General features: G+C 31.9%; 1 protein-coding gene across 1 annotated transcript in view; it reads right to left on the bottom strand.

Annotated features, from left to right (window-relative positions):
* The window catches only part of LOC140442220 (dynein axonemal heavy chain 10-like), a 657946-nt gene that overhangs the window by 269041 nt on the left and 375106 nt on the right, over nucleotides 1-13799 (bottom strand). Inside the window, 1 exon segment of the mRNA XM_072533298.1 lies at nucleotides 13397-13516. Coding sequence (XP_072389399.1) covers nucleotides 13397-13516 — 120 coding nt within the window.

Raw genomic sequence — 13799 nt, 5'->3', positions numbered from 1 at the left:
AATTTTAGACAAAGGCCAAACTAAGCGTGGCTCATCATTCTGGCTTTACAACCCTACGTGGGTCCTAGCTTCCTCAAGAATTTCTCTCCAGTCGTGCCTATCCATCGCCTTTCTCCACCAAGCACGTATTCCCATATTTCTCATGTCTTCATCGATGTTATCAAGGAACCTTGTTCTATGTCTTTCTCTTCTTCTCTGACCAATGGGTCTATCAAGGAGGGTTTTTCTAGCTGGGTCATTTTGTTCCATCCGCATTACATGCCCTATCCACCTCAGACGTCCTATCCCAAACAAAGCACCTTATCAATTTATTAAAAATAAAGATGGATTTATTAAACACGATAGATAATTATAATATAGATTTAAACCATATTGTCCAAAAAATGGTATAAAAAGAATAATTTTTTAGTAAATAAGCTTTCAAAACATTTCTAGCTGGTTTAAGAGAAATTTTAGCAACATTAATTATTATAAAAAGGTCTACTCAAAAGTTCAAATAATAATTTTCGTCAACAATCACTATCAAATTTTTAAGATAATAGTCGAAATCAATCTTCACTACAATATCGATATCGAATAAACCAAAACCCATCACGATCATATACACCTATTTTTAAAATCAGCCCCAATCTTTAGGAGAACACACAAATCCAAGTGTTTGGAAACCCAATCCTTTCTCACTCCTAGGCCCACTCCTGTGAGTACCATTAGCAGGAATCGAGTACCACTAGTAGGAGTAATACAAACCAGTACAGAAATAATTATTCAATTAAATTCAAATTATAGAATTTTAATTTTTAAAACTTTATAATCGTTTTTTTCCTTATTTTTGATAATTGTAATATATTCTACAATTAAAGTAATAAACAAAATAACGGAATCAAGTGATAAAGAAGATATTTCCATTGATGGTAACAAACTTCAAAACGATGAAGCCGTACCTTATATACAGCCCAGATCATTTTTTCATCACAGGAGTACAGGAGTAATATAACTATGCCCATATCATCAATATCCACAATATCAGCTTGGATAGTTGATCGACCTGTGGCCATCTACTTACGTTGCATCATCATCATCATTTGGCTCTACAACTCTATGTGAGTCTTGGCCGCGTTTACTATTTGCCTCCATTGTTGTCGGTCCTGAGCAGCTATTTCCCATTGCTGGATTCCCATTTTGCGTAGATCACTGGCTTCTGCATCTTTCGGTCTCTTTCTTGGACAACCAACTGACCTTCTGCCATCGGGCCTTTCCCAGAATGTGGAGTTCAGGAGTCTTTCGTCACTCGATCTTAGTACGTGGCCCGCCCATCTTATTTGGTTTGCTTTAATGTAGCGTACTATGTTTTCATCTCCATATACTGTCTGGAGTTCATCATTGTGTCTTCTTCTCCATTATCTTGTTGTCTCTTCTCTGCAAGGCCCATAGATAGTCCGCAGTATCTTTCCAGTACCAGTAATTTTGTCGTTTCCCGCTGGGTCAGAGTCCATGTCTCGCTTCCATATGTTATTGTGGGACGAATTATTGTCTTGTACACTCTTACTTTTGCTGGTATTGAGAGTATTTTTAATTTAAGTACGGTCATTAATGAGTAGTATGTATACTTTTCCAAATTGCAATAATAACTTTGGTATATTATTTTAGTTAGTCTGATATTGATTTTTGCATAAGAATGTCTAATAAATACCTAATTTATGCTAGCAATACGAAATAAGTCATTTTTAAAACAGTACCGGAAAGGCAGAAACTATTCTGTATACCAGATGTAATCCTGAAGACAGATTTGTGTGTTTCATCTGACCCATCTCTTTAATGAACATAATTATGTGAACTTGTAAAGGTCATTTAGGTATATATCTAGGTACCACATGGTCAGAAGTTATCATCCATGCGATATTTTATATATGTTACTATATCAGGTTTTAAACATTACGTTGCTTAGCTTTTCTCGTAATCTATAACGTAAAATCCTCACATGCCCCTTATAAGGCTGTGCAAAAGGTATAGGTTCAGTGGGGCTTCCATAGCTGTTCATAGGTGTGCCCCGCAGAGCCCTTTTCATTTCAAAGCAAGCAGGTTTGCATCTTACGGACAAAAAAATTTAATTTTACAATTTGTTTTAAAAAATTGTTTAATACATTTTTTCTTTTGACAACATGTACGTTTGTTATAAGGGGACTTTTGTTATAGGGGGACTTATGTTATAAGGGGACTATTTCAAGTAAAATTCTACCAAAATATGAAATGAGAATATTTTTCCTAGCCAATGCGCCCATACTACCCTGACTATAATAAATATGTGAGGCAAATTTAATTAATAAATTTAAACTTTAAGAAGTTGTAATTTAATATTATTAGAAGTTATAATTTAAAGATTTTTTGTTTTAAAAATAATTTTTTAATGCTAAAAAAGGATTTGTTTACATTTAAAAAGAGTATAGGGAAAAATTGTTTATAAAAACAATTTAATAATATTTTTAAATTACATGTATTAAATTTAATTATATTTTGCATAAATAAATAAATAACAATAAAAAGGTGACTTAAGAAAAGATTTGTACATCCCGTAGTCATAAGCTGCTTTGTTTTGGATAATTTTGCAATTAAAATACGATAAATGTTATTGTTTTAACATAGTACTCCAGTAAATTTAATTCAGTATATTATAAGATATATCATTTTTTTCCGAACTCTCTATTTTGAAACTTCGTTGGATTTTTTGAATCGCGCTACTGACACTTCAGTCGCTACAATCACTCCTTTTACTCTAGTAGGAACGCAAACTACCCTTTGTTTACAATACTCATGTTTAAACAATTTTAATAATTTTATTTGCTAAATGTTTTGTTAAAACTTTGACTTTTCTTGTAAAAGAATGGTTAATTTCAGCACTTAATTTATTAACGTAACAATGATTTAGAAAAAAAGGCTATCTTGGCTCCTTAGGATCGCATAACCTTTTTTTTTTCTTTTAAAAAGTTACGTTTTTTAACTGGAATTGTAAATATTTTTTGTCATTTAATTTGGACTAAATTCTACGAAGTTATTGTAAATGTTTATAAAAGTTTAAAGTTTTTTTAACTTCCCATAGGTTAATAGCACCTATACGTATTTACAAAGAAAATAAGCCCCGGATTATTAGGATCCATTCAGTCAAATTATCTGGACCAACCGCATAAATTAGCTCTTTTTCAGAAAAGCTTATAAACAAATTAAATTTCGCTAAAACAATTTTACCAATCTCTCCCATCTTTTGCATACAATTTGAGCACAATAAGACCCTCACGTTTAAGCACATTTAAAAAAAAATGAAACGAAAAAAAGAAAATGAAATGAAAGAAAGTATGCGAGAATTTTACACGGAGGAAACTAACAAAAGACTGAGACAAATAGAGTACCAAAAAGAAACATGGACAATGGAAGAAAGATGGAATACATACAGTGAAGTATTAAAGACAACAGCAACTGAAGTGTGTGGAATCAAAAATATAATAAACAGTTGAAAAGGACAAGATGATGGAATAAAGAAGTGAAGACAGAAATAAAAAAGAAGAAAATAGCATGGAAAAAATACATCAAAACGGGACTAGAAGAAGATGAAGAAAAATACTATAGGCAGAGACGATTGGTAAAAAAGACAGTCACACAAGCAAAAGCAAAAACATGGAAAGAATTTGGAGAAGAACTTCAGGAAGAATACATAACAAATAATAGAAACTTTTGGATGACAATACGACACATAAGGCAAGGAAAACGAAAGGAAATAAACGCAGTAAGAGATACTTCAAACCAAATACAAATAATCCCAGAAAAATAATAATAATAAAGGAAGACAATATAATCAATGAAGGCGAAGAACACATAGAGCCAGAGTAAATAAGTAGAGAAAAAGTAATAGAAGGATTATCAAATATAAAAATAGGCAAGGCAGGTGAAGATGATGAAATTGAACCGGAAATGGTAAAATACATGGGAGAAGAAGAAATAAACTGGCTATGGAAAATATATAAAAAGGCGTGGGAAAAACAAACAATCCCTAAAGACTGACAGAACAATATCATCCGAATATACAAAAAAGGAGAACATGTAAACTGCGACAACTATAGAGCAATATGTCTGTCATCGGTATGCTTTAAAATAAATACGAAAATAATAGAGAAGAGACTGAGACAAGAAGTAGAAATGGTATTGGGAGAAGAACAAACGGCATTTAAACCGGGAAGACAGACAAATGACAACATATATATCATGGGAAACCTAATAGAAAGAAGCATAGATACGGGGGAAAAACTAGTATTAGCATTCATAGACCTAAGAGCAGCATTTGACACGATAGAAAGATATGTTATAGGGAAATTCTTGAGGAAAATAAACGTACCTAATGCTTTGATAAAAATTATAGAAAGTGCTTACAAAGAGGTAAAAGAAAGGGTACAAATAACAGGAGAAATATCGGAAGCACTTAATTGGATGAGAGGTATTAAACAAGGAGATAGTCTCAGCCCTTTGCTATTCATAATAGTAATGAATGAATTGATAAGAAACACTAGAGTCAGAACCAATCAACTACAGACAATAATAGGTTACCGCAGATTACAACCGGTAACAATAGAGTCCTTAATGTATGCAGACGACATAGTACTAATAGCAGATTCCGAAAATAAAATGCAGAAACTAATAGATATATCAGTAGAACAAATAGAAGAACCAAAAATGAAGATAAACGAGGAAAAAGGTAAAATAATGATAATCAGCGGCAAAGGAGATAAGGAAGATAATCAAATAAAGATAAAATAAAAAACTCAGAATTAGAAATAGTATCAACTTACGAATACCTGGGAAGTATAATAACTAATGACGGAAAAATAGACTCGGAAATAACAAATAGAGCAAAGAAATCAAATAAGTTATATTATGCGTTAGCCCCAATAATGGGAAAAAGAGAACTTGCACGAGAAACAAAAATAAAAATATATAACACAATAGTGATACCGACTGTGCTCTATGCCAGTGAAAACTGGACAATTTTGGAAAAACATAAGAGCAGGATAAACGCAATGAAGACGAGACATCTAAGAAGGATAGTTGGAAAGACAAAATGGTAGGTATAGATTAAGCAACGAGACTATTAGGAGAGTGACGAGCCAGGAACCGATAATGAACAAAATAGCAAAGAGACAAATGAACTGGTATGGGCATCTGATGAGGATGCAATCCAATAGAATAACAAGAAAAGTTTATGAAGCAAAAAACATCGGAAAAAGAAAAAGAGGCAGACCAAGAAAAAAATGGATACAGCAAGTAGTAGAGGCGGGAAACAAAAATCACTCGAGGAATTGAAAATAATGGCAGGAAACAGAAAAGAATGGAAGAGGTGGGTAAATGGAAATTAAAATAGCTAGCCCAAATCCGACACCCTGATAGGGTAAAAGGAAGGGGAGAAAGAAAAAAGAAAAAAAATTATAAATAATAAAAGAGTTATTAATAATATTCAAAAACAGCGATTTTGTTGTTCATTTTGCAATAACTTTTTTGTGTATTAACCGATTTTAATTTAGCGTATCTCATTTTATGTATCTTTTTTTCTGAAAAAGTTGTCATTTGACGTCAAATTTAATGGACAAATTTTTAAGTTATTAACAAAAAAATGAGTTTGACGTTTTGATTGTTTATTTAAAAATAGCTCCAATAAAAAAAATTATAAATCCCCAGATGAGAGTCTTCTTGTAATATCTTTCTTATTCAATTGTGAAACCTGTCTATACAGCTGTGATTAAAAAAAGTTTATTTTCTACTAACTTGATTGGTCTAAACTGTCTTTCTTATTTTTTTATTTTCAATAACTTTTATTTCATTAATAAATCACTGCATAATTCTTAATTTTTAACAAACTAAATAAAAGTAATAATTAATTAAATTAAAAAAATACTAACACAATATTTACAAAATAAAAATTACAATGTAATCAACATTGACCAATTAGCAATTTTTTCTGGTCCTAGGTTACTACTAAGAAATTTAAAATGAAAAACAATAACATCACTGCACTATATTTTGCTTTCATTTGCCCCGTTATTCGTGATTTTTGATAAATTTTTGAACTGCCTTATTAAGGTATCCATTTTCAGGTTTTTTATTGGGTTACTGCCCTTGGAGTACGAAGAAGCGTTGGCAAGATTCCTAAGCACTTTTAGAGTTTCTGGATGACATCTAAGTTACACTTACGGGCACAACTTTTTCTGGCCACACATATAGGTTTTAATGTCTGTTTATACAAGCATATTCTACTGTAGATTGACTGGATTAGTTCATTCGTTGAAGTATTATTTAATAGAATTAATAACAGCAAATTTAAACTAGTAATAGGTAACAATAAGTACCCCAGCGCTGCAAATAAATTGGGGACAAATATTGAAAAAATCTACCTCACACGTATGCCACACGTATATGAAATAGGATGGACATCCTATTTTATATGCGTCAAGGACTCTAAATTCAGCAGAGATAAACTATTCTACTATAGAGAAAGAGTTATTAGCTATAGTATGGAGTTGCAAATACTTTAGACGATACTTATTTGGAAGAGAATTTATAATTTTTACAGATCATAAACCATTAGAATGGTTGTTTTCATTGAAAGAACCTAATTCACGACTAGTGAGATGGCGGTTACAACTCGAACAATTTGATTATAAAATTAAATACCAAAAAAGAACCCTTAATAAAGTTGCGGATTGTCTTTCACGAATAGACACCGATAATAAAATAAATGTACTAGACTCTAAATCTTTGTGTGTAAAGCTTGATAAAATAGATGATGTAATCTTCTTCTTCTTTGTGTGCCGTGCTTGTATTCAAGCGTTGGCTATCGTCATATTGACAAGCTGATGAAATGATTCTCGGTCGGAAGATAGATGAAACAGTTCCTCGACCGTTCGAGCTGTCCATTGTCTAATGTTACGCAGCCAGGACAGTTGTTTTCTTCCGACTCAACGTTTTCCTTCGATTTTGCACTGAATGATTAACCGGAGTAAGCGATATTTAGGTCTTCTCATTATATGACCGAAGTATTGAACCTTTCTCATTTTGATGATGTTGATCAATTCTCGCTCTTTGTGCACGGTCTCTAACACGCGTTCGTTAGATATGTGTGCTGTCCATGGGATTCTGAGCATGCGACGGTAACACCATAACTCAAACGCTTCTAATTTGTTAAGATTTTTTATTTTTGTTGTCCAGGTTTCACATCCATAGAACAAAGTGGACCAGACGTAGCACTTCAATACTCTTAGACGTGTGGTCAACGACAGACTTCTACTGCATAATACAGAACGCCAGTTAATAAAGTTTTTCCGTGCGAGTTCTATTCTAGTCGAAATTTCCTCGTCACTTTCAACCCTGCAGTCAATCCAGCTACCCAGATATCTAAAGTGTTCCACCCTTTCCAGGATTTTGTTATCTAATCTTAGTACTGAGTCTTCGATATTAATTTTTCTGACCACCATCCATTTTGTTTTTTTTTGCGTTGATTGTTAAGCCCTATTCAGTGAATTCGTTGTTTACAGCATTCAACAGGGTTTGAAGATCTTCTAGACTCTCTGCCATTATTGCGGTATCATCAGCGTATCTGATGTTGTTAATAATTTCACCACCGATATTAACACCTTCGCGGCGATTATTTAACGCTATTTCAAAAACTGGTTCAGTGTAGGCATTAAACAACATCGGTGATATAACACATCCCTGTCTGACACCACGCTTAATAGAAACTTTAGCTAAAACCTCTTGGTCCACCTTAACACAAGCGGTCTGATTGTAGTAAAGATTTTTAAGCAATCTAATGTCATACGTGTCCAGACCAACTGAGTCTAAGCATTAAAATAATAATGTATGTGGCACTCTATCAAAGGCTTTTTTGAAATCTATAAAACATACGTAAATATTTTTCCTAAACTCAATGCTCTTTTGTAAGAGTATTCGCATGCAAAAAAGAGCTTCTCGAGTACCCATACCGTTTCGGAAACCAAACTGCTCATCACCAGTTATCCCCTCACTCATTATCAGATGATGTAATACAAAAAGAAATAGAAAACTTATCAGTTCCAAATCAAGAAATTACAGATCAATTGTTTGATCCAAATGACTTTTATCTTCCTGAGTTAACCAATGAAGAAATTTCTAAAACATTAGATGACAAGAATGAACAAGAAAAAAGAATAAGCATAATATCAGATATACAAATTAGACCCCCAAATGTTAATCCAAGTGGAAATGAAGATACTGATGGAGTACATACTTCAGCTGAAAATCCAATCCTTAGTATACCAATCACAAACCGAGCCTTGAATTTGTACATTGATGAAATATTAATAAATTATGGAAAAATCAATCATATAAAAACTAAAACAAAAAAGATCTTTGAGAACACAAGACTATTTGTTATCTTACCTCAAAAAGATCTGCAAAAATGAATCATAAATTTTATTAAAGATAATATAGACCCAAGAAAATTATATGCCTTATATTTTAGACCACCACTATCACCTGAAACCTTTGTAGTTGCATTGCAAAATTACTTCAAAAATTCTGCATTCAAATTTGTGCACTGTACAAAAATATGAGATGACATTGAGACTACCGACGAACTAAAAGAAAAACTTAACTATTATCATGCTTACAAAAAAGGACATCGTGGTATAAATGAGGTAAAAATGGCAATGAGTTCACGTTACTACTGGCCCAATATGTCAGAAGATATAGAACACTATGTCAACAATTGTCAAGTTTGTTTAAAAAATAAATATGATAGAGACACACCAGACATTAAGTTAAATCTTACACCAATGGCTTCTAAGCCATTTGATCATATTCATATGGATATATTTAGAATATCTAATAGACAATTTCTTACAATAATTGATGCATTTTCTCGATACGGACAAGCATATCAAATCCCTAGTATTAGTGGAATTTCAATAGTCGATAGTTTGTTAAACTATATCACACATCATGGATTACCCTATTAAATAACAACTGACTCCGGCACTGAATTCAAAAACTATGACTTTTTGAGACTTATGAAGATTTTTGTAAATTACATAAAATAGAATTACATTTTACCACTTCTAAGAACAGCAATTCGAATTCTCCGGTAGAACGTTTTCATTCTTCCTAAGTAGAACATTTTAGATCCTTAGGGAAACATCCTTAGTTGCATTGCAAAATTACTTCAAAAATTCTGCATTCAAATTTGTGCACTGTACAAAAATGTGAGATGACATTGAGACTACCGACGAACTAAAAGAAAAACTTAACTATTATCATGCTTACAAAAAAGGACATCGTGGTATAAATGAGGTAAAAATGGCAATGAGTTCACGATACTACTGGCCCAATATGTCAGAAGATATAGAACACTATGTCAACAATTGTCAAGTTTGTTTAAAAAATAAATATGATAGAGACACACCAGACATTAAGTTAAATCTTACACCAATGGCTTCTAAGCCATTTGATCATATTCATATGGATATATTTAGAATATCTAATAGACAATTTCTTACAATAATTGATGCATTTTCTCGATACGGACAAGCATATCAAATCCCTAGTATTAGTGGAATTTCAATAGTCGATAGTTTGTTAAACTATATCACACATCATGGATTACCCTATTAAATAACAACTGACTCCGGCACTGAATTCAAAAACTATGACTTTTTGAGACTTATGAAGATTTTTGTAAATTACATAAAATAGAATTACATTTTACCACTCGTAAGAACAGCAATTCGAATTCTCCGGTAGAACGTTTTCATTCTTCCTAAGTAGAACATTTTAGATCCCAAAGGAAACAAATAAAGATGTCAGTAGAACAATTAATGAAACATTGCATATTATCATATAATAATTCAATTCATTCTGTTACTAAATTTACGCCATTTGAAATTATTAAAGGGCATATAAATAATCCAGACCCATTTGACAATAATGATCATTTAATTTTATCACAATATGTGCAAAATAATAAAGAAACTTGCAAAATATTATACGGAAAAATACGTGAACAAAATGCAAACGAAAAATACCAACAGATAGAAAAACGCAATTTAACGAGGTCAGATCCACACAAGTACATAAATGAAAACAAAGCATATATTAAGAGTGGAAATCGCAATAAAGCACTTTCTAAGTTTAAAGAAACAATTATTGTCAACGATCGTGGGTTGTTGTTGGAAACAGATAAGGGATTGTATCATAAAAGCACAGTTCGCAAACCCAGATCTAATAAAAGAAACTTTTTGCAGGTTCAACAAAATGAAGACAATAATCGTCTTGACCCTGATACAGATGATATACCAGACGTCCAACCATGTTAGAGGTGACATCGATATTAGTATAACACTACCCGAAAACCTTTTACTCCCAATTAAATTATGCACATGTAGATTAATTTACAGTAAACATACATTTATCCATTATATAAATTTAAAAGAAATAGTTAGACAAGTAGAATCTCAAGACAAGTTAATTTGCAAATAATAAAAACTAATGTAGTGAAAGTTAATGCCTCAAATCCTATTTCACATCATGAATTGGCAGAAAACATGTTAAAAAGAACAGAAGTTTTAATTAATACATTAGAGAAAAAATTAGAAAACATCTATCCCCATATTCGATCAAAACGAGGCCTAATTGATGGCCTAGGTAAAGTGAATAAATACTTATTTGGAAATTTAGATTCAGAAGACGGAGATAGATATAATAAAGCAATAGAAGTACTGGAAAATAATCAAAAACAGATTATTCATGAGAGGAACTTACAAATATCTTTATATAAAAAACTAATTGATCATTACAACAAATCTCTAGAAATACTTTGGCAAAACCAAGAAAAACTGCAACATAACTTACAAAAGTTACAATTAGAAATTCAAAGTACTATAAACAGTTTGGGAAATTATATTACTTTTCAAGGTATCATAAGTCAGATAAATTTAGATTGTCAGAATATGATAGATTTTATTGAAAATATAGCAAATGGAATTATGTTTTCAAAATTAAACACATTACATAGTTCAATTATTTCGAGTCAGGAAGTTCAAGATGTGATCAAATATTTGCACAGTATTTACCAACCTTCTCAAATTCCAAAATTTATAAATATTTAAACATATTACATGCTATTAGGGACACAAGTAACTTTTCAAGTTCAAAATTGATCTTTGCTACTCACATTCCTATCCTTAAACCAAATGTCCTTGATTTTTATCATATTTACCCAATAATTCAATAAAACAAGATGTTCACTCCCATGTACCCTTATTTGGCACGAACCTCTGACGAGACGCACCTACAAAAAGAAGAATGTCCCATTTTAGAAGAAACATACAAAGTTCAACCCAATGTTTTACCACAGAAGTCACTCTTCAAGAATCCATTATCGAACAAGTAACTAATAATGAAGTATTGATAATGCCATCGACATCAGAACGAGTCCAATCAAAGTGCAAGAGAGACCAAATTTTCGAAGTATACAGTCCATCTCTCATCAGTATACCAGAAGATTGTTAAGTGATAATCAACCAACTGAAATTCAATAACAATATCAAAATTCATAGAGGGAAAGCTCTAATTTTACCAAAAATAAAATGTTTTTCCACAAAAAATATACAAAAATTCCAGAGCCATAATATTACCAAAATTGACTTTGAAAATCTTTACGCAATTAATAATATGGCCAAACAATTAGTACCAATTAGAGGAAAAAATATTCCTTTGCATTGGTGACCACCTCAGTCATAGCAGTTATTCTAATCTTGATCATTCTGTATATTATTAAACAAAGAAGATCAAAACAACGGAACGAGCATGATATAGAATTACAAGAAGATTCCGGCATTGAAAAAGATTCCACAAACCAGCATCTCAAAAATAATTCCATTATTTTTTGGACTCAGTGAGGGTGGAGTTACGCCACTGGATTCCACAGAATCTGCACATTGTAGGACAATAGAAACTTACTTATATATACTTATATATATTTTTATCAAAATATTGATTCAATCCTTTATCTACTTACTATACTCCTATTACAGGTCAAATGTTTATATACAGCAAATGATGCACCATATACCTGTATACCTAATTATTTTTCTCTTTCTGCTCTCTCTTACCTATAGCATTACATATGTAATGATTGTGCAGATTGACTCCCATATAAATTTGTAACGACGAACGCGTGTATAGACTGGCAGTCCCACTGGACTGCCACACCCGTTTTTTACTTCTACATGTTTTTTTTTCTTATTATAATGTGCTTACGAATTGTTACTAGTATTAGAGAATGATCAGAATTGGGCCATCAAACCTCTTTTAAAGTTTTAAAGTAAAGGTCGATTTGGAATATCCGGTTAAGTATCACTCCCCATTTATTTTTTCTTGTCCTGCATGAAGTTTTAGCTCTTTTGTCAATTATACTTTAAAATTCAACATAACTATCTGAATATAAATTGACTGTTTTATCATAGGTTTACCATTTTTTTTTTAGATTTTTTTATAGCCTTGTACTCTTACATGTACCTACACACATACATTTTACGCTTGCTGTTTACAAAAGGAAAGTTCAACCTTTTTCTTCTTAATCCGACATAAATATACTCCGACGAGTGAGATGCCAAAACTAACATGACCACATGTAAAAACCAGCAGTTCCGGTTTTCTACAATGAACTGTTTAAGCAAACGGAACTTAAAAAACCAATGACAATTGTAGCAGAATAAAATCCAGGTAAGCAGTACATCCAATATTAATTATTACCCAGGAATATGTACAGAATTCCCCAGCCAATAAACTGCGAAGTCACAAAATTAACGTACCATACATCACAAAAAATAAGTAGTAAATTAACTTTACAACAATGGTCTGTAGAATAGACACAAGGGAACTAGATAGAATATGACTCCAAGATCTACATCAAAACTATACCAAAGTTGACAAGTCGCAACATCATTACCGTTACATAAAAAACCTGTAAGATATTTACTTAATAATCTGTAATAATGTAGATTGTAAATAAATGTAATACAAAATAAAAAAAAATAACGCTAGATAATACTAGGACCTGTTTCATCATGACACCAATCAATAAATGAGCAACATATCTACATTTCTGTAGTTGCTTCGTCCATGCATACATATATACATACATACATATGTAGAAATAATTATCGCCAATTTCTGTATTTGTGTTAATCTAGTACTGAAGAGTAGATCGACAAATCAAAAATAAAAAAATAATAATCGATTTTATGTTACTTCAGTTAATAATTTTTTACATCAAATTAATTCAGTTTTGTTATGTATAAAAAGTTTTATTTAAAAAGTAACTTACGGCATTTTGATCTATAAGATTTACATCTGCTTTTTGCGGATATATTGAATCTATCATACAGCACATTTGTGTGATCATGTTTAAACCTGTCTGTGGAATCACTGTCTTTAAAGGGTCAACCTACAAAAATTGGTTAACAAATATAATAAAAGTCATACTTGCGTAAAAAAAGATGAGAAGGTACCAGTGTACAGTTGTACTTGTATACTGTTCACTGCACTACTACTACTAGTGCTAGTAAAAAGTGAACAGTGTACAAGTGAAGTAATGTGGGGGGGCTCAGAAGACTGAGAGCCCCGAAGGCCAATCTTTTAACTGCTTGTAGTGCATAGGGCTTCCACAAGATTCGATCATATTCTCTGTTTCCAGAAACTCCCAAACTATTCCCAATTCTTCGTGAACA

The sequence above is a fragment of the Diabrotica undecimpunctata genome, chromosome 5 (assembly GCF_040954645.1).
Source record: "Diabrotica undecimpunctata isolate CICGRU chromosome 5, icDiaUnde3, whole genome shotgun sequence".
Classification (NCBI taxonomy): domain Eukaryota; kingdom Metazoa; phylum Arthropoda; class Insecta; order Coleoptera; family Chrysomelidae; genus Diabrotica; species Diabrotica undecimpunctata.
This window is presented reverse-complemented; position numbering and strand designations above follow the sequence as displayed.